At 43.5% G+C, this 26,200-nt stretch overlaps 1 protein-coding gene across 2 annotated transcripts in view; it reads left to right on the top strand.

Annotated features, from left to right (window-relative positions):
- ARHGEF3 (Rho guanine nucleotide exchange factor 3) overlaps nt 1-26,200 on the top strand; it is a 208,846-nt gene that overhangs the window by 138,365 nt on the left and 44,281 nt on the right. Inside the window, exon 1 of one of the 2 annotated variants that reach the window (XM_033926555.1) lies at nt 8,299-8,550. The exons of the other annotated variant lie outside the window; for it this stretch is intronic. Coding sequence (XP_033782446.1) covers nt 8,455-8,550 — 96 coding nt within the window. The 5' untranslated portion in view covers nt 8,299-8,454. Of the gene's footprint in view, nt 1-8,298; nt 8,551-26,200 lie in introns of those variants that run through there. 2 annotated transcript variants of the gene reach the window in all.

The following is a 26,200-nucleotide window of genomic DNA, read 5'->3' as shown; positions in this document are numbered from 1 at the left end:
TTGAACATCAGCCCCTTCAGTTGTTATAACAATAGGGGGAGCGTGCAGGGCAGGATTAACCAATAGGCCAAGTAGGCACGTGCCTAGGGCCCAAAATGGTTAGGGAGGTCCGATGAAAGAGGGCATCAACATTATTTTTTCCAAACGGCGATGTACCCCTCCAGCATTGATCGGCAATGCAGGCCCCCCCCCCGATCGGCAATGCGAGCCCTATCCCGATCGGCAACATGCCCCCCCCCCCCCCCATCAACGGAAAGTAAGACAAGCAAGCAACGCGGGTAAGAAAGGCAATGGGAACTGTAATTGTGCAAGCGGTGCTGCTTGCCCAAAGCTTCCCTCTGAGGCAGCTTCCTGTTTCTGCCTGGGCGCATGGTGGAATGAGGCAGGGGGCCCAGTATACTTGTGTGCCTAGGGGCCCTCGACGAATTAATCCTGCCCTGGGAGCGTGGCTCCTTTTCTTCCACCTCCTTCTGCTTACACACAGCGTAGGTGCCAGAAATATGCCACCAAGCAATCCATGCTCAACACTCTGATGCTAAAGCAAACAGCACCCACCCCATACCATGGGAACAGCTGCTCAATGTTCAACCCTTGAGGAGGGGGTGGCCTAGTGATTAGAGCTGCTGCCTCAGCACCCTCGGGTTATGAGCCTGCTCCCTGTGACTTTGAATCACTTAACCCTCAATTGTCCCAGATACCATAGTTAGATTGTGAGCCTGCGGGGACAGATAGGGAAAGTACTTAAGAGTGCCTGATTGCTATTCAATGTATTGTAAACCATGAAAAGATGGTTAATAAATCTAAATCAATCAATCAATCATATGCATGCTGTGAGACTGAAAGTAGGGGGATGGAATATGCCTGGTGCATGCACACAAGAGTTTTGCAGTAAGTGTAGCTCTTGTGTGCATGCCCAGGTATGCCCGGAATTGAAGCACACATCAACACCATTCTTCTGGGCCTTTAAATATAAACTTTAAAAAAAAAATTTTCTTCACTTGAAAGGTTTATACCAGTATGAGCTTTTATTTTCGGATTTGCTTGGACTTGCGCACATTTATTTTTCAGTACTGGTGCTTAGAGGCTTGTAGAAGCTTCCTTCTGCTTCCAAAACACATCAAAACGGGCAGATTTTAAACAGAAAATCATAAGAAATACATTTCTGTAACTCCCACCCCCTCAAAGTCAGTTTCAAACTGGTGGTAGGTTTCCAGTGTTAAGAGCAAGGTTTTTTGGTGCGCTGTTCTCTGAGCATTTGGAGAGAATAGCAAATGACCTCATTAACATCTGATTGGTATGCGTGTTTCCTGCGCTAAAACCCTCTGAACATTCTGCCCAGATTAATACTGGCACTAGTCCGGCACTAATGCTTGGTTCTGAGCATCAGGGCCTAGAAGTGGCTTCAGTGTATGCTTTTTATTGATTTATCTAATACTTTTCTATATGGCTCTCTCTGCATTTTAGGTCCCCAAAACAGTGGAGGAATGGCCTAGTGGTTATAGCATCTGCCTCAGCACTCTGATGTGAGTTTGATTCCCATTGCAGTTCCTAGTGACTCTGGGCAAGTCACTTAACACTTCATTGCCCAATGTAAACCACACAGGAAAAAAGTATAGAAAGCTCCATTCCCCTTTACCTAAGCTTCTGAACTGGCCAATCAAAAAATAAGCGACTGCTGAGGACTAAACTAAACTAAACTAAGCCTTAGGTTTATATACCGCATCTTCTCCACTGAAGTGGAGCTTGACACGGTTTACAAAGTTTAAAAAATATGGGAAGAGAGAAGAGAAAGAGTTTACAAAGCATAAAAAGAGGGGATGTAATCAGGAGAAGAGATTATTATATGCTAGAGAAAAGCCAGGTTTTCAGTTGTTTTCGGAATAGTTGGAGGGAGCCCAGGTTCCGCAGCGGGACAGTGAGGTCGTTCCAGAGGCCGGTGATTTTGGAGAGGAGGGATCTACCCAGTTTACCTGCGTGGAGGATGCCGTGTAGAGAGGGGAAGGATAGTTTATGTCTGTGGGCAGATCTGGTGGTAATTGGTGTCGGGGCGAGGAAGGATAGAGGGATTAGGGGCGACTGCCCTGCTCTCGCCGCCCTGCTCTCTGCCCCGATTCTACGCTCTTGCCACCCTGCTCTCTGCCCCGACTCTCCTGCCCTTCCCCGCAGTGCAAGCCCGTAGTTTTAATCTGCGGGTTTAAAGCGAGTTAAAACCACAGGCTCGCAAAGTAAAAATGTGTGGACAATTGCCGTTGCCTATTCTCCCTAAGGTAGCTTCCTTTTTGATCCTGCTGAGCCTAGCACCTTCCAAAACATAAACTTGTCTGCCTTATTAAATGCTTTGACTTATGGTGAAAGATTGCCTGGTGCTTTTCAATTGAAGCTGTAGCAACTTGAAAGAACCAAAAAAATAAATTGAAAAAGTAAAAAAAAATTTCCAGCTCTGCCGGGCACGGTGGGCCAGTGCATGTGCAGACTATCTGCAGGCAAAGATGGTCTGCGCTTGCTTTGGGATCGCTGGAGAGCGATCCTTGCGATCGGTTGGGAGCGTGATTCCGATCATCCTCATTTGCACGAGGACGCTTTGTGAATCAGCCCCATGGCCATGGATCGGATCACTCACAGATCAGATTTGTGGGCTTAGTGAATCCAGCCCTATGTACTAACAGTTGTAAAGAACATTATAATCCTGGGAGAAAGGAAATCCAAGATGGTTGCAGCCCCAGGACGGCGTCTCTGATTGCAATCTATAGAATAGTCCATTTCGTTTTCAAAAAACTCTAATGCCGCATTCGAAGCATAAGGGGATGATCCGGACTGATTCCCCTGCACGCCGACCTTCAACCCCTACCCAATGCTCTATTTTGGAGTTCCAGACCAAATTTATTTATTTATTTATTTATTTATTTAGATTTTTATCCCGTCCTCCCAATAGCTCAGAACGGTTTACAATTGAACATACACACTGCGGAGTAATTAGACATATAAGTAGTACAACAGGTTTAGTGGGTGGATTTATAGTTTTTGGAGAGAGTTAAATACAGGGGGATTGAGCAGAGAGAGAGAGGGGGGAAATACAGTAGTTTAAGGAAAGTTATAAGCGTATGGGTGCAATTTTATTTATTTATTTATTTATTTTTTTAGTGGAGAGAGTAAGATAGGAATGGAATACTGGAATTTCGGGAAGGAGAAAGGAGAGTGGAGGGTGGGGCTTATGGGGGGGAGAGACAGAGGGGAGCTTTAATTGAAGAGGAGGGTCTTTACCGATTTACGGAATGCTAATAATGAGTTCTGTTGTCTAAGTTGGGGGGGAAGTTGGTTCCAGAGGTGTGGAATGAAGTGGCTGTAGGATCGTTTGTGGGCAGTTTCTGTGAGCAGGGATCTTCCGGGGGGGACGCATAGGCGTGTCTCTGACTTTGAGCGGAGGGTGCGAGTGGGGTTGTAGATGGGAAGCTTGGATTTTATATAGGAGGGAGTGGTGGAGTAGATTCTCTTGTGGGCAATTGTTAGGGCTTTGAAAGTACAGCGTTGGCTAATTGGGAGCCAGTGTTCAGCATGGAGTGCCGGGGAGATGGAATCGCGGTAGTTGAGGTTGTGTAGGAGGCGGATGGCTGCATTTTGGACCCGTTGGAGGCGTTTGATATTATTTTTGGTTAGTCCGTTAAATAGCGAGTTACAATAATCCATTCTGGAGAGGACATATGCGTATAGGAGTTGGGCGAGGTCTGGTTTGGAGATGTAGGGTTTGATCCTTTTCAGTTGGCGAAGGTAGAAGAAGGAGGTGGAGACTACTTGGGATATGTGGTTGGATAAGGATAGGTGTCCGTCTAGGGTTACTCCTAGGCTGCGAACTTGATCTGCTGCCGTTAGTCGAGTGGAATCCCATGTTAGTGTAGGTCGTAGGTATTTGGTGTTTTTGTTTCTGATCCATAGGAGTTCGGTTTTGGAGGCGTTTAGTTGAAGCTTGTTGTTTGACATCCAAGTTTTCATGTCAGTGAGGCAGAGTTCGAGGTTAGCAATTTGGGATGGCCGGTTTTCGCCTAAGGGGAGGAGCAGCTGGATGTCATCTGCATAAGAGTGGATTTTGATTTTATATTTTTGTGCTATATCGATGACGGGTTTGATGTAGAGATTGAATAGGAGGGGGGATAGAAGGGCGCCTTGAGGAACGCCATATTTGATAGGCTTAGGGTTAGATTTATTTGTACCTAGTAGGACTGTTTGGGTCCTTTGGTGAAGGAAGGAGGTGATCCATTGGAGGGCTGTGTCTTTGATTCCGAGGTCGTGGAGCCTAGATGTGAGTAGGTGATGGTCAACTGTGTCGAAGGCAGCGCTAAGGTCAAGTAGGACTAGTAGGGCGTCGTTGCCTTTGTCCAGTATTGACCAGCTGTCGTCAATGATATCAATGAGAGCTGATTCTGTGCTGTGGCCCTTACGGAAGCCGGATTGGACTGGGGATAGGGCAGCTTGTTCTTCGATGAAAGGGTGTAGGCGGTGGAGTACAATTCGTTCAAGGAGTTTGGAGACAATTGGGAGGTTGGAGACTGGGCGATAGTTGCCAGGTTCATTAGGATCAAGGGAGGGTTTTTTGAGAGTGGGCTTGATAATAGCTGATTTCCAGCTGAGGGGGACAGTTCCAGTAGTTAGAGAGGTGTTAATGATGGGGAGGATGGATTCTGCCATGGCGTCTCCGGCAGCCAGCAGGAGGCTGGACGGGCAGGGGTCGAGGATGGTGTTGGAGGGTTTAAGTTCTCTCAAGGTTTCGAGGACCTCCGCATGAGTGGCTAGGTGAAATTGGGAGAGAGAGGCGGAAGGGGGGGTATATGGAGTTGGTTGGAGCTGAGTAGGAGTGGGTTTGGTGTTGAGGTCGAGGTTAGCTCGGATGTTTTGTATTTTGGACTGGAAGAAGTCCGAGAGAGTTTCGCTATTGAGTTCTGTTTGGTTGATTTGATTATTCCTTTGGGCGTTGGTGAAGAGATGGTTGGTGAGGGTGAATAGTTGTTTTGATCTGGAAGGGGCTTGTTGTAGGAGACGAGAGTAGTAGGTCTTTTTTGCTTCTAGAATGGCAGCTTTGTATGTGGTGGATATGTTTTTCCAGTGGGATTTGGTTTCAATGTTCGGATGTTTGGCCCAGATCCTTTCAGCTTTCCTCAGGGATCGTTTTATGGATCGGAGGTCATTAGTGTACCAGGGAGCAGGTGCTTTGTTGGTGATTGTTTGGGTTGTTTTTGTCTGGACCAGGTTATTATAGAGGGATTGGATGTTAGAGTGCCATGTGGCGGCTGCCAGGTCAATTGATAGGGGATGTTGGGTATAAGATTCGTTTAGGGTGCGAATACCTGCGGCCATATCTTGAGGGTTGACCGAATTAGGAAGTTGACGTAGGGTGGGGGGGGGTGGGATCTTTACGTGGGATTAGGGCAGTATCGAGTGGGAGTTCGAATTCAATGAGGTGGTGGTCTGACCATGGGACAGGTGTGGAGGTGTAGGTTTGCTGGGGTTTTGTCGTTGGGTCTTTGAGGGTGAAAAGCAAGTCTAAGATGTTGCCTGCTGAGTGAGTGGGGGTGGTTATAGTTTGGTGGAATCCTAGGTCGGAGAGGGAGGAGAGGAAGTTGTCTATTTGTCCTGAGGTGTTGGGGTAGTCTGGGAAATTGAAATCTCCTAGGATTGTCATGTGTTTGTGTGAGATGGTTAGTTCAGTGATGAATTCGAGGAGGGTTTCTAGGGTATCTGCTGGGGAGTTGGGGGTTCTGTAGAGGAGTATGAGGGCGGTTTTTTGTTTGTGGCCTAATGTGAACGCAATAGCTTCTAGGGAGGGAATGTTGATGGAGTTTATTAGTTTTGGTGTGGCGGAGGTTTTGATAATGGAAGTCACTCCACCTCCTTTTCCAGAGGTACGTGAGCAGGTTAGAGCCTGGTAGCCTGGGGGACATAGTTCGCCTAGCGTTATCCCCTCGTTGTCTTGGAGCCAGGTTTCGGTGATCATGAGGGCGTCCCAAGTCTTGTCGCAAATGAGGTCATGTAGGAGGAAGGATTTGTTATTGACTGATCTTGCATTGATGAGTGCCAATTTGAGTGTGTTGTGAGAGGGGGTTTGTGGCGAGGGAAGAATGGGGATGAGGTTGGCAGGGTTTCTGGAACGGCTTTTTTTAGGTTGGGGGGAGATATCACCGTATCTGCCTTGGCCTGTAATAATGGGGATGGTAAAGTATAGTGTTGTAAGAAGTGTAGTGGGAATGGTGGGGGTGGGGATGGGCGGGAGGGTGGTTTGTAAAGTGGTGGGAGGAGGGGCGGGGAAGGTGGTGGCCTGGATAGTTGGTGGCATGGCAAGAGGGGGGTTTGGGGCGTTAGGAAGGAGGGATTCAGGGGAAACTCACTGTCAGGGGAAACTTGGTTTGGTTCTATTGGTGAGTTAAAGTTTGGTGGGAGTCAGTTTTTATAGAATTAGATCTGGAGCATGGAGCTGAAGTGTTATTATTGGTCAGCTGGAGGAGCAAGTAGAGGAGAGAAAGCTGGGGGATAGAAAAGGAAGGAGTCAGAGAGCAATCAGTTAAGTTAAAGAGGATTGAGTAAAATCAGTTAAGTTAAAGAGGATTGAGTAAAATACTGTTACTAGTTATAGTAGTTGTGTGGTCGTGTATGCTGTTATGCTAGTTAAAGAGCATGCAGTTAAACAAACAAAAGAGGTCTGCTATCCAGTGTCGGGAGGGGGGCGGAGCAGGGCTCCCACACTCCTCTCTCGATGCAGGGGCTGAAAAATGAAGGCAGGCACCTCCGATGAAGTTTTCTGTGTTGGAGAGACGTCATTAGGAGCGACTCCCATGAAAATGTTTAGAAAAGTTTTGACTAAAATCAACTATTCCGCCGACTGTATTCCATTATTTATTATAGTCCTGTAAAAAAGGACATGGGAGCCACACCGGAAGAAGGTGTCCAGAATCCATCAGGTGTTTTGAATCTCACAGATTTCCTTGAGACCTCAATAACTGGGACTTCAGAGCGTGCCACGTTAATTGTTTCCTTTGTTTTTGAGCAGGACATGTCTGCTTTACTTAGGCAATATTTTCATAACCTTCCATTATCATTCTTGGGGAAGATGTTACCAGACAGACGCAAGAGTGCAGGAAATTATTTCTTGCTATGAGAGTTGAAGTGGTAAAGCTGGGAGGGAATTTTCTTTTGGCTTACCCCTGTAAGTGCATTATTAAGTATTTGGGGACAAAATATGTTTTTTTTTTCACCCGAACAATTACGTGTTTTCATAGATATGAAGAAATTGTTGACAGGGGGAGTTTAGTGTTTATAACACAGCAATGTAAAAGGTTGGAATTTTCTGTGAAGCCAATGTTTGCTTTAGAGGGTTGGTTCTCTTCACCATTTTCTGGATGGACTTATTGTGATCTAAGGAAGATGTTTGTTTTTGCTACTTATGTTTAAATATACAGTAAAACCTTGGTTTGCGAGCATAATTCGTTCCAGAAGCATGCTTGTAATCCAAAGCACTCGTATATCAAAGCGAATTTCCCCATAAGAAATAATGGAAACTCAGACAATTCGTTCCACAACTCAAATACAAAATACTATACGTACTCGTATTGCAAGACTCTACTTGTTTAGAACAGTCACTACACTCCCGCAGCATCAGAGAGAGAACCATCGGCTCAATTGTGATGATGTGGCGTGTACACTATATGTATTCGTATTGCAAAATTTTACTTGTTTAGAACAGTCGGTAGGTACACTCTTGCAGCTTCAGAGAGAGAAGAATCATCGGCTCAGTTGTGATGTGTTTATACTGTATGTACTTGTATTGCAAGACATTGCTTGTATATCAAGTTAAAATTTAATAAAATGTTTTGCTTGTCTTGCAAAACACTTGCAAACCAAGTTACTTGCAATCTAAGGTTTTACTGTACCTCATTTTGATTGTTCCTTCTGTATTTCTTTTGCAAGAGTTATCTTGTACTTTATTTGTAAATTCAATAAATAAATATTTTTTTTAAAAAAAAGATCATCATAATCCTGACTGGATGAAAGCTACTCTTTAAAATTTGGATGACTAAAAGATGGAGATGGTTGGTGTTTGTTTATCATTGCTTGTTACCTTCTTCCCAATTAATCATACAGTGGTGAGACAGTCTCTGAAAATTCATCTGAGTTGCCTTTAACCTCAAGACACTTTTGCAAAAAAAAATAGTACCAAGACACCAGAGTACACTTTCCCCCGATGTGATTTGCCCACTGCGCTGCGTTCCCCACCCACTCTTGTCCTCTCTTCCCCGGGCTGGTGGGCGGGGTTTCTTAGCAGCCGGGTTGGGTTGTCCCCGCCCCCCCCCGGCGCTGGGCTGGAGGTAATGCGAGCGGCGGCGGAAGCTTTGTGCGGACGGCTGAAGCAACGTGGAGGTGAGACGCCGCGCCACAGAGGAGTTCTGCGCTCAGGCCGAGTCTGCAGCCGCCATGGTGGCCAAGGATTACCCCTTTTACCTGACGGTCAAGAGAGCGAACTGTGCCCGGGAAGTGCAGGCAGCGAGCAGCTCGGGGAAGGAGGCGGAGGTAACTGCCCCCCTGTCTAGACGCTTGGTTTTTCCGGCTGAGGAGAAGTTGAGATTACTGCGCGATGTTGCTGGTCTTTGCTGATAGGTGATTAATACGCGGGGTAGCTCAGGGGATACATCCGGGTATCTTGTTAATAGACTCTTCTGAGTACAGTTCTTGCAATTGGTGCTAAAGTGGAATCCAATTTCTTACCTTAAGATTTTCTATATTTTTATTAGGGAATATGAATGCTTGGAGACTGCAAGGGAAATCTTTTGAAATGCGTTAGATTTGCTACTTGCCTTTCAGGTCAGGGTATAAAATTAGAGCAAATGATGCATGTTGCCTTTTTTTTTTTTTTTTTTTTTACCACAAATATGATTTATTGTTGTTGTTGTTTTTTTTCTAAATAAAAGACAAGTGTTGAAATAACCTGACAAATATTCTAAAGCAAACTGAAACAGGGTTTTCATGGCTTATTTTGAATAGACGTTTTATTCACACTTGAGATTTTATTTTACCGGGACACCGGTTTTATTTTGCTACAGAGGGTTGTTTAAATCTTTATTTTGCATCGCATGATTTATGAAAATCTGAGACTGATCATGCATGAAGAAATCTTAGGGATATGTAGACTATGCATGACAATGCTCTGGCCAAATTTTGTATTTTTTTATTTGCAGTCTGCTTGAGAAGCTTTGTAATGGGGCCCTTGTGAAATATTCAACAAGTGTCAAAGTGAGCTTTTTCTCTCCTTTCTGCTTATATTTTAAATAGTAATTGCAACTCTCTTCCTATGACTAGGTGCAGCTGGTGTGAGGCACTTTGGGAGGCTTATCTTTATACAAGCCTCCGAAATGCTACTTACTAGACCTGTTTGCATAGACATAAGGAATGTGTTTTGACTTGCTGGACTCATGAAAGCAGTAAGCCAGCCTATGTCTGCACATTTGCACTTCCACCAGTAACTTCCACTGAGGTCTGGATGCACAAAAGCTTTCTGTGGCAATAACAGTTGCTAAAGCAGCCTTACTGTCAAGGCACAAAAGGGTTCTCCATGGCTGCCACCCAGAGCCCTATGCAAATGCATTACAAGGAGCTCTTTAGTTTCAAGTTTTATTAAAATTAGATGTACACGCAATATCAAATATTTCAAAGAGCTCTCCTTGTGATGCACTAAAGGTTTTGCCCTCCCCTCCTCACACAACGCACACACACAACAGATGCACCCCCATTAAAAATAAAAAGGGGGTCCCTGGAAAAGCCAGCCCCAGCTTTCCCTGCCAGTTTATCCCAGGATGTACCAGGAAGGGGAAGGCCCACCATTTTCAAGAGGTGTGCCTGCCGGCAGGAGGGAGTGAGCATCCCTTCTGCCAGTCTTGTATTGAAGGTATGGGGGGGGGGGGGGTGTTGGAGGAGGGTTGATGGTAGCAGAAGGGAGTGGGGCATTCTTTCTGCTGTTTTATATTGAAGATATGGGGGAGTTGGGGGTGCATGACAGGAGGAATGGGAGATCATTTTTTTTTTTTTTTAATAGAAGCAGTTCTTGTGTGTGTATTGTGCATGCACAACAGCTGCCCCCATTATAAAACAACTGATATGGGATTCCCTTGCTGGCTCCAAAGCAGGAGTCAGCAGGGGAAGCCCCAATTCAAAGTCTGCAGCCGCCGCTGTCCCCTCTGCCATTTATGCCTTTAAGGACACAGTAATATGGACTGGGTGTCCCTAGGATAGTGGTTCCCAACCCTGTCCTGGAGGACCATCATGCCAGTCGGGTTTTCAGGATAGCCCTAATGAATATGCATGGAGCAGATTTGCATGCTTGACACCTCCATTATATGCTGATCTCTCTCATGCATATTCGTTCGGGCTATCCCAAAAACCCAACTGGCCTGGTGGTCCTCCAGGACAGGGTTGGGAACCATTGCCCTAGGACATTACAGGCAATGCGATTCCCTGGTCTCCACATTAAATAACACAGTACAACCTTAATTTAAATTTTTGAAATGAGGAGAACCCTCAGCGTAGGTTTGAAAGCTCTTCAGAGCAGCTCAACAGAGCAGCTCTGATGCTTAAAAAAGCAAAGCCGTCAAACACTGAGCAGAAAATACTCCTCCCGCCAGCCGCACACCATCATCTGGCAGTGTGCTTTAATAAGTGCTAATTGAGTGCAATAAATGAATAAATATCAGTGAAAAGGCAGAGAATCACTTGTCGAGTGCCTGAATCCACTGACCCAAAGACAGACAGTATAAATCTTAATCACGTGTCCCTCCAGGTACTTAGCTGAATGTAAAATGCTGCAGTCAAATGGTACCGAAGGAAGCCCAAGTTCTTTTAAATCAAGGCAGACATTAAAGTGCAGTCCTGTTTCAACACGGCTCAACCCAGCAGGGATTCAGGGCCGTAGCCACTTCCTCAGGAACCGAGCAGGAAAAACACAGCTGTAGGTCAGAGTGATTCCGGGCAGGCAAGGCAAGTTTCACTGATATTTATTCATTTATTGCACTCAATTAGCACTTATTAAAGCACACGGGAGCAGCCAGATGATGGTGTGCGGCTGGCGGGAGGAGTATTTTCTGCTCAGTGCTTGCCGGCTCTGCTTTTTTAAGCATCAGAACTGCTCCGTTGAGCTGCTCTTAAGAGCTTTCAAACCTACGCTGAGGGTTCTCCTCATTTCATAAATTTAACTTAAGGTTGTATTGTGTTATTTAATGTGGAGGCCAGGGAATCGCATTGCCTGTAATGTCCTAGGGCACTGGTTCTCAACCCTCCTGTCCTGGAGGAGCCCCAGGCCAGTCGGGTTTTCGGGATAGCCTGAACGAATATGCATGAGAGAGATCAGCATATAATGGAGGTGTCAAGCATGCAAATCTGCTCCATGCATATTCATTAGGGCTATCCTGAAAACCCGACTGGCCTGGTGGTCCTCCAGGACAGGGTTGGGAACCACTATCCTAGGGCACACCCAGTCCATATTACTGTGCCTTTCAAGCATTAATTTTTTCCTTTTGGGGCATTTTTGTATTATTTATGCCTTTAAGACATTTTTAGGCAACTTGTTTATATAAAGAAGCTTTTTAGATGCATAAATAGTTGTTTGCATGCGTACACACCAGGCAGTTTTGTAAACTTATGTTTACACACAGAGAGGTAAATCTATATATGTTCCTGGAAAAAATTGGCATTTAACACCTAAGTTGTATGCAGATTGGGCATACACTGTATTCTATAATAGTGTGTCTTAACTTTTAGGAATGCCCACGACCCCTATGCTCCTCCCATGGCCACACCTCCTTTGAGATCCACGCACCACTTTATAGAATACGCTTAGAAAATTTTTTGTGTAAATGCTAATTAGTTCAATAATTGCTTGTTAATTAGGCAGTTATCGGCAATGATTGGCTTGTTAAACAATTAAGTTGTGCATGCAACTTTGGGGGCAGTATATAGAATTGGAGGGGTGGACCACTGAATACTAGAGGTGTGCAAGGGAACGGGGATCGCGGGAATCCCCCCTAACCCACGGGACTCCCACGGGGACCCCCTCTGGCCCACGGAACTCCCACCGGGATGGAAGGCTCTGGAAGCAGGGTTCGCCCATATAATATAATGAACACGTCAGCCTTAGTAAAAGAGGGGGTTTATAAGTTAATTACCTGAACAGAAAACAAAAAAAAGGGTCCACCAAAGAGATTCCACAAGGAAAACAGCAGCGCAAACACAAAAGAAACTGCGGAATTGATGATCCTGTCAGAAGTAATTGCTGCTTTTTATGGGGACGGGCGGGGATGGAGGTAATTCCTTGCGGGGACGGGTGGGGACGGAGAGGATCCTGACGGGCACGGGTGGGGATGGAGAAGATCCTGGTGGGGATGGAGAGGATCCTGGCAGGGACTGGCGGGATTTCTGTCCCCGTGCAACTCTCTACTGTATACGGGGGAAGGAAAGGGGTGTGCGTGCAGCAGGGGGACAGAGAAAAGGGCAGGGGCACCTCCCAACCTCGCTACGTCTATGAGCAGCACTATCCAGTTAAGTACTGCTGAAGATGGCTAGTTAGCCCCAAACAAGCGACTTAAGTGAAATATCAGCTCCCAAGTTTTAAGGATGACTTTCAGAGCTTCTACAGCAGGGATCTCAAAGTCCCTCCTTGAGGGCCGTAATCCAGTCGGGTTTTCAGGATTTCCCCAATGAATATGCACTGAAAACAATGCATGCATATAGATCTCATGCATATTCATTGGGGAAATCCTGAAAACCTGACTGGATTGCGGCCCTCGAGAAGGGACTTTGAGATCCCTGTTCTACAGGGACTGACTTTATTTACAGGGTATCATCAGGAGAGATCGATTCTGCTTTCTGCAAGGGTTGCACTTACATGATCTAAGCTGTTTTCAATTTTCAGTAGCAGGAGTTCAACTCTGGTATGATTTGCCAATTAATACTAGGATGGAGACTGATTTGTTATGCTTCAGGAAAAGCCCAAAACATATTTGTTTTCATTAATTTTTACTGCTTCCTGACCAGACCTATGATTTGTACTACGCTTTAATTTGTCTTTGCTTTGCCTGTTTATGGTTTTATTGAGGATGTTTGAACCCACCTAGATGCAGCGAGATAGGCGGGATATAATATAATAAAACTAGCTCTTTAAGCCCGTTACATTAACGGGTGCTAGAGACGTTACCTCCCTTTCCCCTTCCCCTTTCATTTCCCTTTGCACGGTCTCCCTTGTGCTCAGGACAGGGTGGAGGGGGCTGTCGGCCGGGGCCGGCGGAGAGGAGCTAGGTGGCTGGAGGAGTAGCAGCAGTCGCTGCCGATCGCAGCCTCCGTCCTACCTGGATTTGCTTTTTTTCTGCATCGGGAAGGTGGAGAGTGGCCTGCGAGATTCGCTACAGCGGCTGGCGAACCTCAGCAGGCTGGTTTGAAGAGCAGCGGGAGGGAGGAGTCTCTGGAACACGCGCCTCCAGCTAGTGCAGGCGTTGTGAGGTGTGACACAGAAGCACACCTCACGCCACCAGGAATCACGATCTTTGAAAAGCGCATGCGCGCTTACTTAGCCTTTTATTATTATGGATGAAATTTCCAAAATAGAGGCATAAGTTCAAACCCTGTCCCCAAGAACACCTCCGCTCAGCTCAAAGAAATCTAATTGGGGGTCACAGCATATAATGAATTATAATAATCAACTAAAAGTAATAGGAGGACAAATAAAAAATTAAATTACATGATAACTGGAACAGAGCTAGTGAAATGAAACTTATGTGCTCGTACATTGCCTGTTGGATAGTTTGTTCACGCACAGTGCAGTGCTCGGCCTTTAGTTGTGTGGCAGCCACGAGGTCAGAAACATGGACGCTCCATTGCAAGATTGCACCATCGAAGATCAACGTTAAGTGGTGTGCTTTTTTTGGGCAGAGGGAGTGAAACCTATGGAAATTCCGGAGACAATTGTCACAGGCAACGAGATGTGAGGGCATCACTGCGACTTGGAGAGAAAAAGAGAAAACATGATGAAGTAAAGGAAGCGGTGCTCACCTAGCTTTGGGAGCAGCCCAAAAATTCTCTGCAGGAATGCAGAAGCTAGTTGAACGATACATAGTCCATAGTCTGTTATTGAGAAAGACATGGGGGAAGCCACTGCTTGCCCTGGATCGGTAGAATGGAATATTGCTACTCCTTGGGTTTTGGCCAGGTACTAGGGACCTGGATTGGCCACCGTGAGAACAGGCTACTGGGCTTGATGGACTATTGGTCTGACCCAATAAGGCTATTCTTATCTTGCATGAGGACTGTGTGGAAAAGTGATATTTCAATTGCTCACAGTTACTTCTATTGAAGCCATTAAATTATTTTGCCCTTACTTTTTGATTTACCCTCATATAAGAGCCTGCAACACTGCTCAAACGTTCTCTTTGATAAGCATTGGCTTCAGTCACTTCAAAAGTTATAATCTTTAAAATATACTCATACCACCACTCTAATCTAAGATTGTAATGATAGGGCAGAGTTTAAAATAATCTCAGATTATTTAATTTCAGTGTTTACAGGAATAATGGTGCCATATAGGAGGGGATGCTGAAAAGTTCTCAGCCCAACCAAGACGAGAATGATGTGGATATGGTTCAATCAGTGACTTGAAACAATGTCAAAGCATTGAATTTTGTTTCTGCAAATTGGCACCTAACCAAAAAAAGATAACACTCTTTTCAGATTCAGTGGCAAAATAACGCTCAGAATTTAGAAAGTTGGTTCATTGGACCCAGAGCTTTTCAGCAGCTCCTCATAGCCAAATGCTATCAGGGAAAATAAATAAACCATTATGAATGTTAACATTGCCTAAGTTATCATCACATAAACATATAGATCAGTGGTCTCCAACTCCAACCCTTTGCAGGGCCATATTTTGTATTTGTAGGTATTTGGAGGGCATCAGAAAAAAAATAGTTAATGTCTTATTAAAGAAATGACAATTTTGCATGAGGTAAAACTCTTTATAGTTTATAAATCTTTCCTTTTGGCTAAGTCTTAATAATAAAGAGAAATATGATCAAGAAATTGTTTTATTTTACTTTTGTGATTATGATAAACATACCGAGGGCCTCAAAATAGTACCTGGCGGGCTGCATGTGGCCCCCGGCCGTGAGTTTGAGATCACTGATAATACGAATGGAAAGTCATACATGCCTCGGAGCAGGAATAACTATGGGGGCAATACAGAAAGCTAGCACAAATGGACATACACAGCAATGTCTGCACACAATTTTCTGGGCACATGAAGCTAACCCTGTGTAAAAACTCAAGTCAGTCACCAGTACAAAGCTTATGAAAGTCAATGGTAAAGAGGATATTAGCTATTCTGCCTTGATGCAGAAGACGAGTTCCAATGCCAGACAACTTAAATGCCAGGTCTGAGGAGGTGTGGAAGGGTTAGTTTGTTCTTCAACATAACATCTGAGGATTTAATGCCTATTTTTTAATTTTTGCTGAGATCCACCCAGATCCTGCACCCCTGATCCCAAAGAAGAACCAAATTTCTGATCCCCTGATCCCAGAGATGCTGTACTGAGAGCCACCCAAAATATCTCAGGTAGTCTAGTGCAGTGTTTTTCAACCTTTTTTGGGCAAAGGCACACTTGTTTCATGAAAAAAATCACGAGGCACACCACCATTAGAAAATGTTAAAAAATTTAACTCTCTGCTTATATTGACTATATATAAAGTAATTCTCTTGAATAGGAATCAAATAAACACAAAGAAAGTATTTTATAATTACTTTATTATGAAATAAAAATTATAAAAATTATAAAATACTTTATTCAGTGCGAAACCTGGGCCTGTTTGGCTGAACACAAAGCTGATATTCTGGCTGGAATCGAAGAAAGACACACACGTAGCTCTTCGTCAACAGCTCTCAGTCTCTCTCTGTATTTGGTTTTTATAGCATACAAAAATAGACAAATATACCCTCCATCCTTTTTATTAAACCACAATAGCAGTTTTTAGCGCAGGGAGCTGCGCTGAATGCCCAGCGCTGCTCTTGACGCTCATAGGCTCCCTGCGCTAAAAACCACTATTGCGGTTTAGTAAAAGGTGACCATATTGTAAAATATAGACAGCAGATATAAATTCAGAACTGTGCATAGTAAGTGAAGGGAAGTTTTCATCTCTGGGAATTTACCCAGTTAACTATTAAGTTATTTGGGCAAATTCCTTTGAAAACTGTGGTAATACTGCCTCCACTTTGCTAAATTTAAAATAAAATCATTTTTCCTACCTTGTCTGGTGATTTCTGGTTGCACTTTCTTCTTCTGACTGTGCATCCAATCTTTCTTCCCTTCTATCAGCCTGTATGCTTTCTCTCCTCCACACCTCATTCCCTCCCCCAACTTTTTCTTCCTCTCTCCCTGACCTTTCTTTCTTTTTTTCTGTTTCTCTTCTTTCCTTCCGTTTCCCTGCCTGCCCCCTTTCTTTCTTTCTCCCTGCCGTTCCCCAAGCCACTGCCGCTGCCATCGGGGAACAGGACCCACCAATGGATAACAGGCCCCAAAGCCGACGCGGACGCATGCTCTCCCTGACGTCAATTGTGCAATCGGAGAGGAAGTTCCGCCCAGCCAGGCAGCGATTGGCTGGCCCGAACTTCCTCTCCAACTACAGAATTGACGTCGGGGAGAAGAAGACTTATCGGCTCGATAGATTAGATCGTCAAGACAAAGTGAGTCCTGGGTGATCGACTCACTTTGCCTTGGCGAGCTACTGGCGCCCCTGCCTCGGGCCCCCTGTCAGCTCCGGGCCCGGCGGCCCTGCGGCACACCAGGCAACATCTCGCGGCACACTAGTGTGCCGCGGAACAGCGGTTGAAAAACACTGGTCTAGTGGACTTTCCTTTTCCCACCCTGTAACCCCAGAGATGACTCCTTAATCTTCCTAATACCTCTCGAAAAATTCCATGGTAGAATGAGGGACTCTGAATTCCACCCCATCTCCCCACCCCAAATACTTTCCAAAATGGCAGCTTGACCTCATGTGGTGCATTCCCAGAAATTATATGCAATGTTATAGAATACCTGCTTTTGGGTGCCAGCATTTACATCGGCTTTTGGCAGGCATAAGTGCTTGTACCCAAAGTTAGACATGAAGGGCCATATTCTATAAATGGCACCTAGCAAAGCGGTACCTACCACATGCCAATCAAAGTTAGGCACTATTTGTAGAATCATGCCTAGCAGCACCTAAATCGACTTAGATTGGTGTTTTAAAACCCAATAGGAGAAAATATTTTTTTCACTTAGGGAATAGTTGTTGTCAGAGGATGTGATAAGAAGGGGAGAATTAGAAGGGCTTGAGCATGCGCAGATGCATGCTCAAAGCCGGCAGAGACTGGGAAGAAGATCTTCAAGTGGCACCGGCACTTGTGGGCTTCGTGCCGGTGCCAAAGGGGGGGTGAGTTTATTGGTCGGGCGGGGGTTCCTGTTCTCGCGGGGGGGGGGGAGGTGCCAATTCGAGCGGGCGGGGGTCCTTTGTGAGCGGGGGGGAGTGATGCCGGTTATCGGGGGGTGCTCGCAAATCGAGTCGACACTCGGTTTGCGAGACACGTTTTGCTCGTCTTGCAAAACACTCGCAAACCGGGTTACTCGCAAACCGAGGTTTGACTGTACTGTAAAGTGTTGTGATATACACGCCTAAAATTAGGCACTATTTATTTAATTTGTTTTCTATCCCATTTCCACCAAAGAGCTCAGAATGGGTTACAGGTTAACATATAATTTGCCATAGTTACAGTTCAAGATTTTTCAATACAAGGGGGTGCCGATTCGAGCGGGGGGGGGGGGCGGTTCTCGTGCCGGTGCCAGACGGGGGGGGGGGGGGGTGCCTGTTCCCACGGGGGGTGCCGGATCATGCGGGGGGGGGGGGGGAGCAGCGCCCTGGCCTCGGGGGGGGGGGGTGGGAACATATCAAAGCGAGTTTCCATTATTTCCTATGGGGAAACTCGCTTTGATAAACGAGCATTTTGGATTACGAGCATGCTCCTGGGACAGATTATGCTCGTAATCCAAGGTACCACTGTATTCCGGATTTTATATCTTTTGGCCTCAGCCCCACCACTCCACGCTAATATAAATTTATAGCGTGAAGAATTATGTGGATCTTCATCATTGACCATGAATTAATTCATTCATTCATATTTTTCTTTTTTTCTTAACTTGGATATCAATAAATAGCCCTTCATAAATTAAATTCTTAATGTATTAAAGATTAAAACTTTAAGACTTTTAGCCACTTATCTTAACTGCTGATATGACCCGGGAGAAATTGACCCGACTTGTTTCGCACAACCGTGCTTTATCAAGGGTCGCCCCCTATAATGAAAGAAAACATAGAGATCAATTCTTACCCCATATTTAACTTATTATTTAAGTTCAAAAAGGGCATTAAATATATTGTTCTTACCGTGGCCAGTACTGTCATCTGACTTACAAGCAGTTTTAGCAAGCAAGATGGCGCCGGTGTCTTTTTTATATACAACGTTAACAGCTGACTTTCCCTGCATCCTATTGGGTGAGAACTAGCCAATCAATGATGCCCAGTCTATTTCAGCATTCAAACCCTTCGGTTCAACGGTATCAAGTTTGTAAATATACCATTGTTCTTTTTCATTAAGAACTTTTTCAACATTACCACCCCCCACCCTTTGTTCTACCTTGTCTATGACACGCCACTGTAGTTCCTCAATGCTATGGTTTTTTAACATCCAGTGTTGTACCATGGGGGCTTGTAAGATCTTATTAGTCAACCGCGATTTATGCTCATTCAATCAAATTTTCACTGCTCTACTTGTGCGACCCACATATACCAGATCGCACGGACATGAGCATTTACACCTGCTAAAGGCTGGAGTAAATGATCATGCACAACTGATGGCAGTTAGGTGTGCAAATGCACGTGTTGTATAAGATTGTGCATGATTTCTGGGAATTCCCTTGACTCGCCTACATAGCCCTGAATTAACCATTAAGCAAAATTAAGCAAGTGCTTAGGGCATAGAGTCTTTTTTTCCCAACTGTCATACCTTTAACTCTTTCACTGTCATTTGTCATACCCATTATTATCCAACATGAAGCTCAGTGTTTTTCTAATCATTATAAATATATGGTGTTTTATTTTGTACACTAATGATATTTCTCAGTACTTATTGATTCTTAATAACTTTTCAGTTGGATTGTGTTTAGGGTATCAGTTAGACTTAATATGGCCATGCCCCTCCTATGCTATACTCCCGCTGGAGTTGTTCTTTGAAACTTAGGAATGTTGTAGAATGGGGCATAGGGCAGATCCAGTGTAACTCCTAATTGCTGTCATTTAAGTGCATGTTGACACTAACAATTGATTGTTATTGCCAAATTAGCTAATTAGTTTACATGCATATCTGGGATCTGTGCCCAAAATCGCACACCCAACTTTGGGTGATCTATTTAGGATTCCGTAGTCAGTGCACAATTTGCCACATGGTAATTGCATTAATGGGTTTTTCAGTATTTTAGCAGTTATTGTGAAATAAACTGCTGTTTTACGTTATGGGTCAGGGCATAGGTGGAGAATGGATATTCCCAGCATTGTGACTTGGACAAGGGGTCATGGACTGAAACTGAGGGGCACCAGGCCCAGGACAAATATCAGAAAGTTCTGTTTCTCACAGCGAGTGGTGGACGCTTGGAATGCTCTCCCGGAAGAGGTTGTGTCGGAGACCACCATTCCAGGATTCAAGGGCAAGTTGGATGTACACCTTCTTGCAAAACACATTGAGGGATACGGGTAAACAAGGTCTTTAGCAGGGAATTTCGAAATGGGCCTCCGTGTGTGCGGATCGCCGGACAGGATAGACCTAGGGTCTGATCTGGTGAAGGCATTTCTTATGTTCTTATGTTTGCAGTTAGTGTGTGGTATTACTGACTCTTCGGCAGTTAACACAGGCTCATACACCACCTAAATAAGAGACACCAACCATTGGATTCTATATATGTTATCCAAAGTTGGGTGCCCAAATTAAGGGCATGGTGCTCAGATGCGCAGGTAGACTGGTCGTTAATTGGCGCTAATTAAGCTCTATTCTATAACACTGGATGCCCAAAGTGTCTCATGTGTAATCTAAAGGAGGGCATGGCCTTCTTAGGAAGGTCATGGGTGGGTCTGAGACGTTCCAAATATTTATGCTTATTTAGAATACCGTGCTTACGCACCCAACTTGTGTACTAAAATTCACCCCATGTTTCGGCTGGAATAAGTCCTCTTGCAGATTTTCCCTAAATTTGAGTGCCATTTACTGAATCTGGCCCTAAATACTTCCACGTCAATTGAAAGTAGATGCCATATGCTACTTGGCCTTTTAATGCAGGACCTGTAAAACGACATGCTGGACATGCCACCAATTGTTGCTGTGTTAGTTATGCAGCGACCTGGGCAGTAATTTCCTTTGTTATACCGTCGTAACTATAACATCTAATGCAGTTGAGTGAAAGGGCCTCATAGTTTTGTAAATTTGTCCTTAGCATTCATAGCTATCATTGCAAATGCTAAACTAAATTGTCTAATGATGCATATTTATAAGCATAGAACTGTTTCGTTTTCTTGGTTCATGAACAAGAGAATATGAAATACCTGCCAAATTGTTCACATGTCTGCTTTTGGATAGATATAATTCAGCAGGGAGAAATTATCTCACAGCATTAACGACCTTCATTCAGTTATTTATTCATTAGTTGTTCACTGTTCCTCAGCGGGCCACCACACACTCAAGCATTCTCATAGTGTATGGCTTTATGCTCCCACTCCTCATTGGAACCAGTTTAAATTTTTACTATTGTAGTTTTTTTGCAATTTTTTTTGCAATTTTTTATATAAATACGTGTTAAATACTAAGAATACTTAGCTTTTAGCTTTTAGCAAGACGCTGTGTAGGGGAGTTGTGTGAATACACCGACATGTTTCGCCCGTGCAAGTTAATGGGCTTTCTCAAGGTTCCCACTCCCTGTAAAATATAAAGTCAAAGACTAAATTACACTAGTCCACCTTCCCAACTTTTTTCAGCACAGTTGCTAAGTATAATTTTATAAAATATATATAAATCATTCTTACCTCTCACAAACATTCAACCACCATAGCGTCGAAACGAAATGGCTGGCCGACTCTAAATCACGTGATTTATAGGCTCCATCCCCTCACGTCAACCGCCCAACCATATTGTGGACCGTGATAGAGACATGATCTCTTGCATTTATTTATTTTTTTTTATTGTCTTTATTAGCAATTGCAAAGGGAACATACAACCAGATGACCTTTTAAATCAAATTACACTTGAAAACTAATATTGCTTTCTCAAATGGGATTTGACAATGACTTTCAAATGTCAGTAGGATCACTTTCCAACATGATAGATGGTTGGATGCCAGACAATGTTGCATTCTAGTTTAGCTGAAGAATATGGTCTCTATTTTGTAAAAGACACTTTTAGCCCTTCACTTAAATCTGTCAAGCCTCAGAGGAAATGGATACAAGCTTTTTGGTATAAACAGAAAGGTACAGAACAGAAGGATATAGCTTTCAACAGTTTAAGAAAAGGCTATTGCTTTTACAGTAACAACTAAATTTAGATCTTTAAATGCAATAATTGCCCAAAACTAAATGTGTATTTTGACACTTTTGTTATTCTCAAGGTCTTGAACATATTGTTAGCTCACCACAAGCATGAAGTTGAGCTATTTTGAGATTTGGCAAAAGCAGTACTTTCAACATAGTTGATCCGAAGCATCATTCTTTAACACTGTATACCTGCCAGAGCTAAAAAATAAAATTTAAAAATAACAGAAGTTTAACAGCTTGGACAATTTTGGATACACTTCCTTCAGAACTGCTCATCTCTGCATGTAGTGGGCCAAAACTAGTAGATTCAGCCTCTTTTGATAACATAGAACTACAGTAGTTGGTAATACTTAGGGCCAGATTCAGTGCATGGTGCTCAAAGTTAGGCACTAGGAAAAATCGGCACTAAGTACTATTCTCTAGGCTGAGTACCTTCCATAGAACAGTGCTTAGCATGGATTCTCGCGCCCAACTTTGGGTGCAAGGACTTACGCCTGGTCTACATCCCGGCATGCAAGTTGGGCACATAACCCCAGTATTCCATAACTTCTGTGGTAACCAGGAGCAGGCACCTTGCATTAATCTGAATGTTAGCTTACAACCTGCCATAAAATGGAGCGGTAACTCCCCCAATGGCTGCCACATTAAATTTGCAACTACTGTGTGGAAAGATTGAGATTTGGAGACACATAATACTCGATAGCAGAGTTTTTTTGTTTCAGTAAAGGATATTTTGTTTTCTATGAAAACATTCACTGAATTGATTGATAGCCCATGGATAAAATTGAAATATAATTTCTGAAATGCAGAGGTTTTCACCTGGATCAGATTACTAGAGTCTGAATCATAATACTTTATCCACAGATATTTATTTCAATAACTTAAAGAAGCATTTTCTTTGTACCATCCCTGTCTGGTTTGCAGGTGCCCTCTAACCTCCTTCAGAGCCTATCAGGATGTTGCACTGGATTCTGTGGTCCCCAACAGGAAGTGGAACAGATATTCTCTTGGTGTAGGCACACTCCCAAATTGCAGAGAAATTCCTGTTTTAATTGCTAAGGAGCTTTTTTACTAAAGCTTAACATGGGTTAACAGACATTAGAGTGTGCAATATTTAATGTGTGGTAGTTCCATTAATGTGTGCTGTTTTAGTAAAATGGCCTTTAAGATATTTTCTGACGATGGGCAATGTAGTTTACTTTGACGATATGGGTTAGTAAATTTGAAATATTTATTTAATGGCTCACTAAGCAGGTTTTAGTTCCATTAGTACCTGCTTAGTGAGTTTGAATATTTCAGCCTAGACACATGAGGGACTACAAATAGACTGAACATAGAAACATAGAAATAGACGGCAGATAAGGGCCACGGCCCATCCAGTCTGCCCACCCTAATGTCCCTCCCCTACCTTTGCCCTGTGAATAGATCCCATGTGCCGATCCCATTTGGCCTTAAAATCAGGCACGCTGCTGGCCTCAATCACCTGCAGTGGAAGACTATTCCAGCAATCAACCACCTTTTCAGTGAAAAAGAATTTCCTGGTGTCACCTCGTAGTTTCCCGCCCCTGATTTTCCACGGATGCCCTCTTGTTGTTGTGGGACCCTTGAAAAAGAAGATATCTTCCTCCGCCTCGATGCGGCCCGTAAGATATTTGAACGTCTCGATCATGTCCCCCCTCTCTCTGCGCTCCTCGAGCGAATAAGAAACATGTAAGAAAAAAAAAAAATCTGTATTAGAAATAACATGAGAAACACTAAGAAACTGGTTGATGTAAAAAAAACCCCAATCAACCCAAACCTTGTGTTTTCTAAGTTAAATGTGAATATTATCTCTATCCCCCTCTTTTACGAATGCAGAGTGCAGGTTTTAGCGCCGGCAGCGGCGGTAACTGCTCTGACGCTTATAGGAATTCTATGAGTGTCGAAGTAGTTACCACCGCTGCCAGCGCTAAAACCTGCACTCTGCGTTCGTAAAAGAGGGGGTATGAGCTTTGCAGGGAGATTAAGCAAGGTTACAGGGTGTCTGCTATCAAGATTTGGTATTAAAGCATTGGCAAAGAACTTTCGGTATTTTTGGAAATACGTGGCCTACACTGCGGTGACATGTGACCTACACTGTGGTGACATGTGACAGCTCTATATAGACCTCTTTCGAATACAGTTTATAGAACACAATCATCTATTTGTTTTTATTATTCTCAAAGCTTTCTTTTGTACAGTGCTTTAGTGGCATCATTGATTCTGGAGAAATCTGGGAATCTGTCTAAGTTTTGATGCCTCTTATAGGAGCACAAAAATCTGCTTGCACTATGGGAGAAAGGGGCCATAGGTTTGCTGAAATCTAAGTAAATTACATCTAGCATATGTCCTCGATCCAGCTCTCTGGTCACCTCATCAAAAAATTCAATCGGATTAGTTTGACAAGATTTACCTTTAGTAAAGCCATGTTGCCTCGGATCTTGTAACCCATTAGATTCTAGGAAGTTCACTATTTTTTCTTTCAGCAACACTTACATTATTTTTCCAACAACCGAAGTGAGGCTTACCGGCCTGTAGTTTCCTGCTTCATCCCTGTGACCACTTTTGTGAATAGGGACCACATCCGCTCTTCTCCAGTCCCCAGGAACCAATCCCCTCTCCAGAGATTTGTTGAACAAGTCTTTAATAGGAAGCACCAGAACCTCTCTGAACTCCCTCAGTATCCTGGGATGGATCCCGTCCGATCACATCGCTTTGTCCACCTTCAGTTTTTCAAGTTGTTCATAAACACTTTCCTCTGTGAACGGCACAGAATCTACTTCATTTTCTTGTGTAACTTTGTCAGATAATCTCGGTCCTTCCCCAGGATTTTCTTCCGTGAACAAAGAGCAGAAGTATTTGTTTAAGCACGTTTGCTTTTCCTTCATCACTCTCCACATATCGGTTCCTAGCATCTTTTAGTTTAGCAATTCCATTTTTCATCTTCCTCCTTTCACTGATATATCTGAAAAAGATTTTGTCTCCCTTTTTTACATTTTTAGCCATTTACTCTTCCGCCTGCGCTTTTGCCTCTTGGCTTCTTACAGTTTCACCCGGTAGTCCTTTCTATACTCTTCTTCTTGGGTTTTTTTTTATATTTTAGGAACGCCAACTCTTTTGCCTTTATTTTCTCCGCCACTAGTTTAGAGAACCATGTTGATTTCCTTTTTCTCTTGTTTTTATTTATTTTCTTCACATAAAGTTCTGTAGCCATTTTTATAGCTCCTTTCAGCTTAGATCACTGTTTTTCCACTTCTCTTTTGTCCTCCCACTGCTTACAATTGGTTCGTCTCCTTCTTTTCTAATAGAACATCCAGAGTCAGAGTAGGACAATCTTCATCAGACAGCCTGAAACAAAAATTCGGTATGCCACAAGACTCTATACTCTATCCTCCTCTTTTTAATATCTTTACTTCCCCTATTCTTACTATAGCACAATCACTTGGATTCACGGTATACTCTTATGCCGATGACATACTCTACCCAATCAACCTAACTAAACAAGAAATCCATGACATTAACTTTAAGCTTGAAATAATTAACCAATGGTTACTCAATAACATGCTATTCCTTAACCCACAGAAATCTACCAGGATGATATTCTCTGCAAATAATAACGCAGATGACTTATCTATTTCACCCATACTTCTCAAATCCACTCTGTTAAAATTCACCAACACTGTAAAAATTCTCAGGGTTATACTTGATATCAAACTGACTTTTCACACCAAATAGGATCCGTTGTTAAGAAATGTTTTTACAAATTAAGAATGATTAGGTCCATTTCAAATCTATTAGAACCATCCTCTCTTAATATCCTTCTTCACTCCTTAATCATTTCTCCATTAGATTACTGTAATTCGTTGTATAATGGTCTTCTCCAAAAGGAACTTTGTAGATTACAAATCATCCAAAATACTGCTGTTAAAATAATACATAAAGGGAAAAAATTTGATTACGTTACTCTGTTCCTAATAAAATCACACTGGTTTCCGATAACACATCGAATCACATATAAAATTTTACTGGTAACATTTAAAACAAAATCTTTGCATACACTGCTTTCTTGGACAGATTGGTTATTCCTCATTGTTCCTCTAGAACACTAACCTCCCTCTTCTATTAAACTGCGCTAGCAGTTTTTAGCGTTGGGAGTAACGCAGGCCATTCAGCGCGGCTCCCCACGCTATAAACTGCTAGCGCAGTTTAATAGAAGAGGCCCTAAGATCTAATACCCAGAATCTTTTACATATTCCTTCGGTCAGACATATTTTTTATGATAACACCTGAAAACATATTTTTTCTGTTAGTGCTCCCAAACATTGGAACTCATTACCGGCACATTTAAGAGAAGAGGAAAATATTGATAAATTTAAAACAAACTTAAAAATCTTCATGTTTAGGGATGCTTACAACTTATGAATTTCCTCCGAGGGACAGGAAATCACAGACCTCCCTCAACCAAACATCTCCTAATGGAAGAGCATAGTTCCCCTAACCTACCATGCTACCT

Source organism: Geotrypetes seraphini, chromosome 17 (assembly GCF_902459505.1).
Source record: "Geotrypetes seraphini chromosome 17, aGeoSer1.1, whole genome shotgun sequence".
Classification (NCBI taxonomy): Eukaryota; Metazoa; Chordata; class Amphibia; order Gymnophiona; family Dermophiidae; genus Geotrypetes; species Geotrypetes seraphini.
The sequence above is the reverse complement of the archived record's forward strand: the minus strand, read 5'-3'. Positions and strand labels throughout refer to the sequence as shown.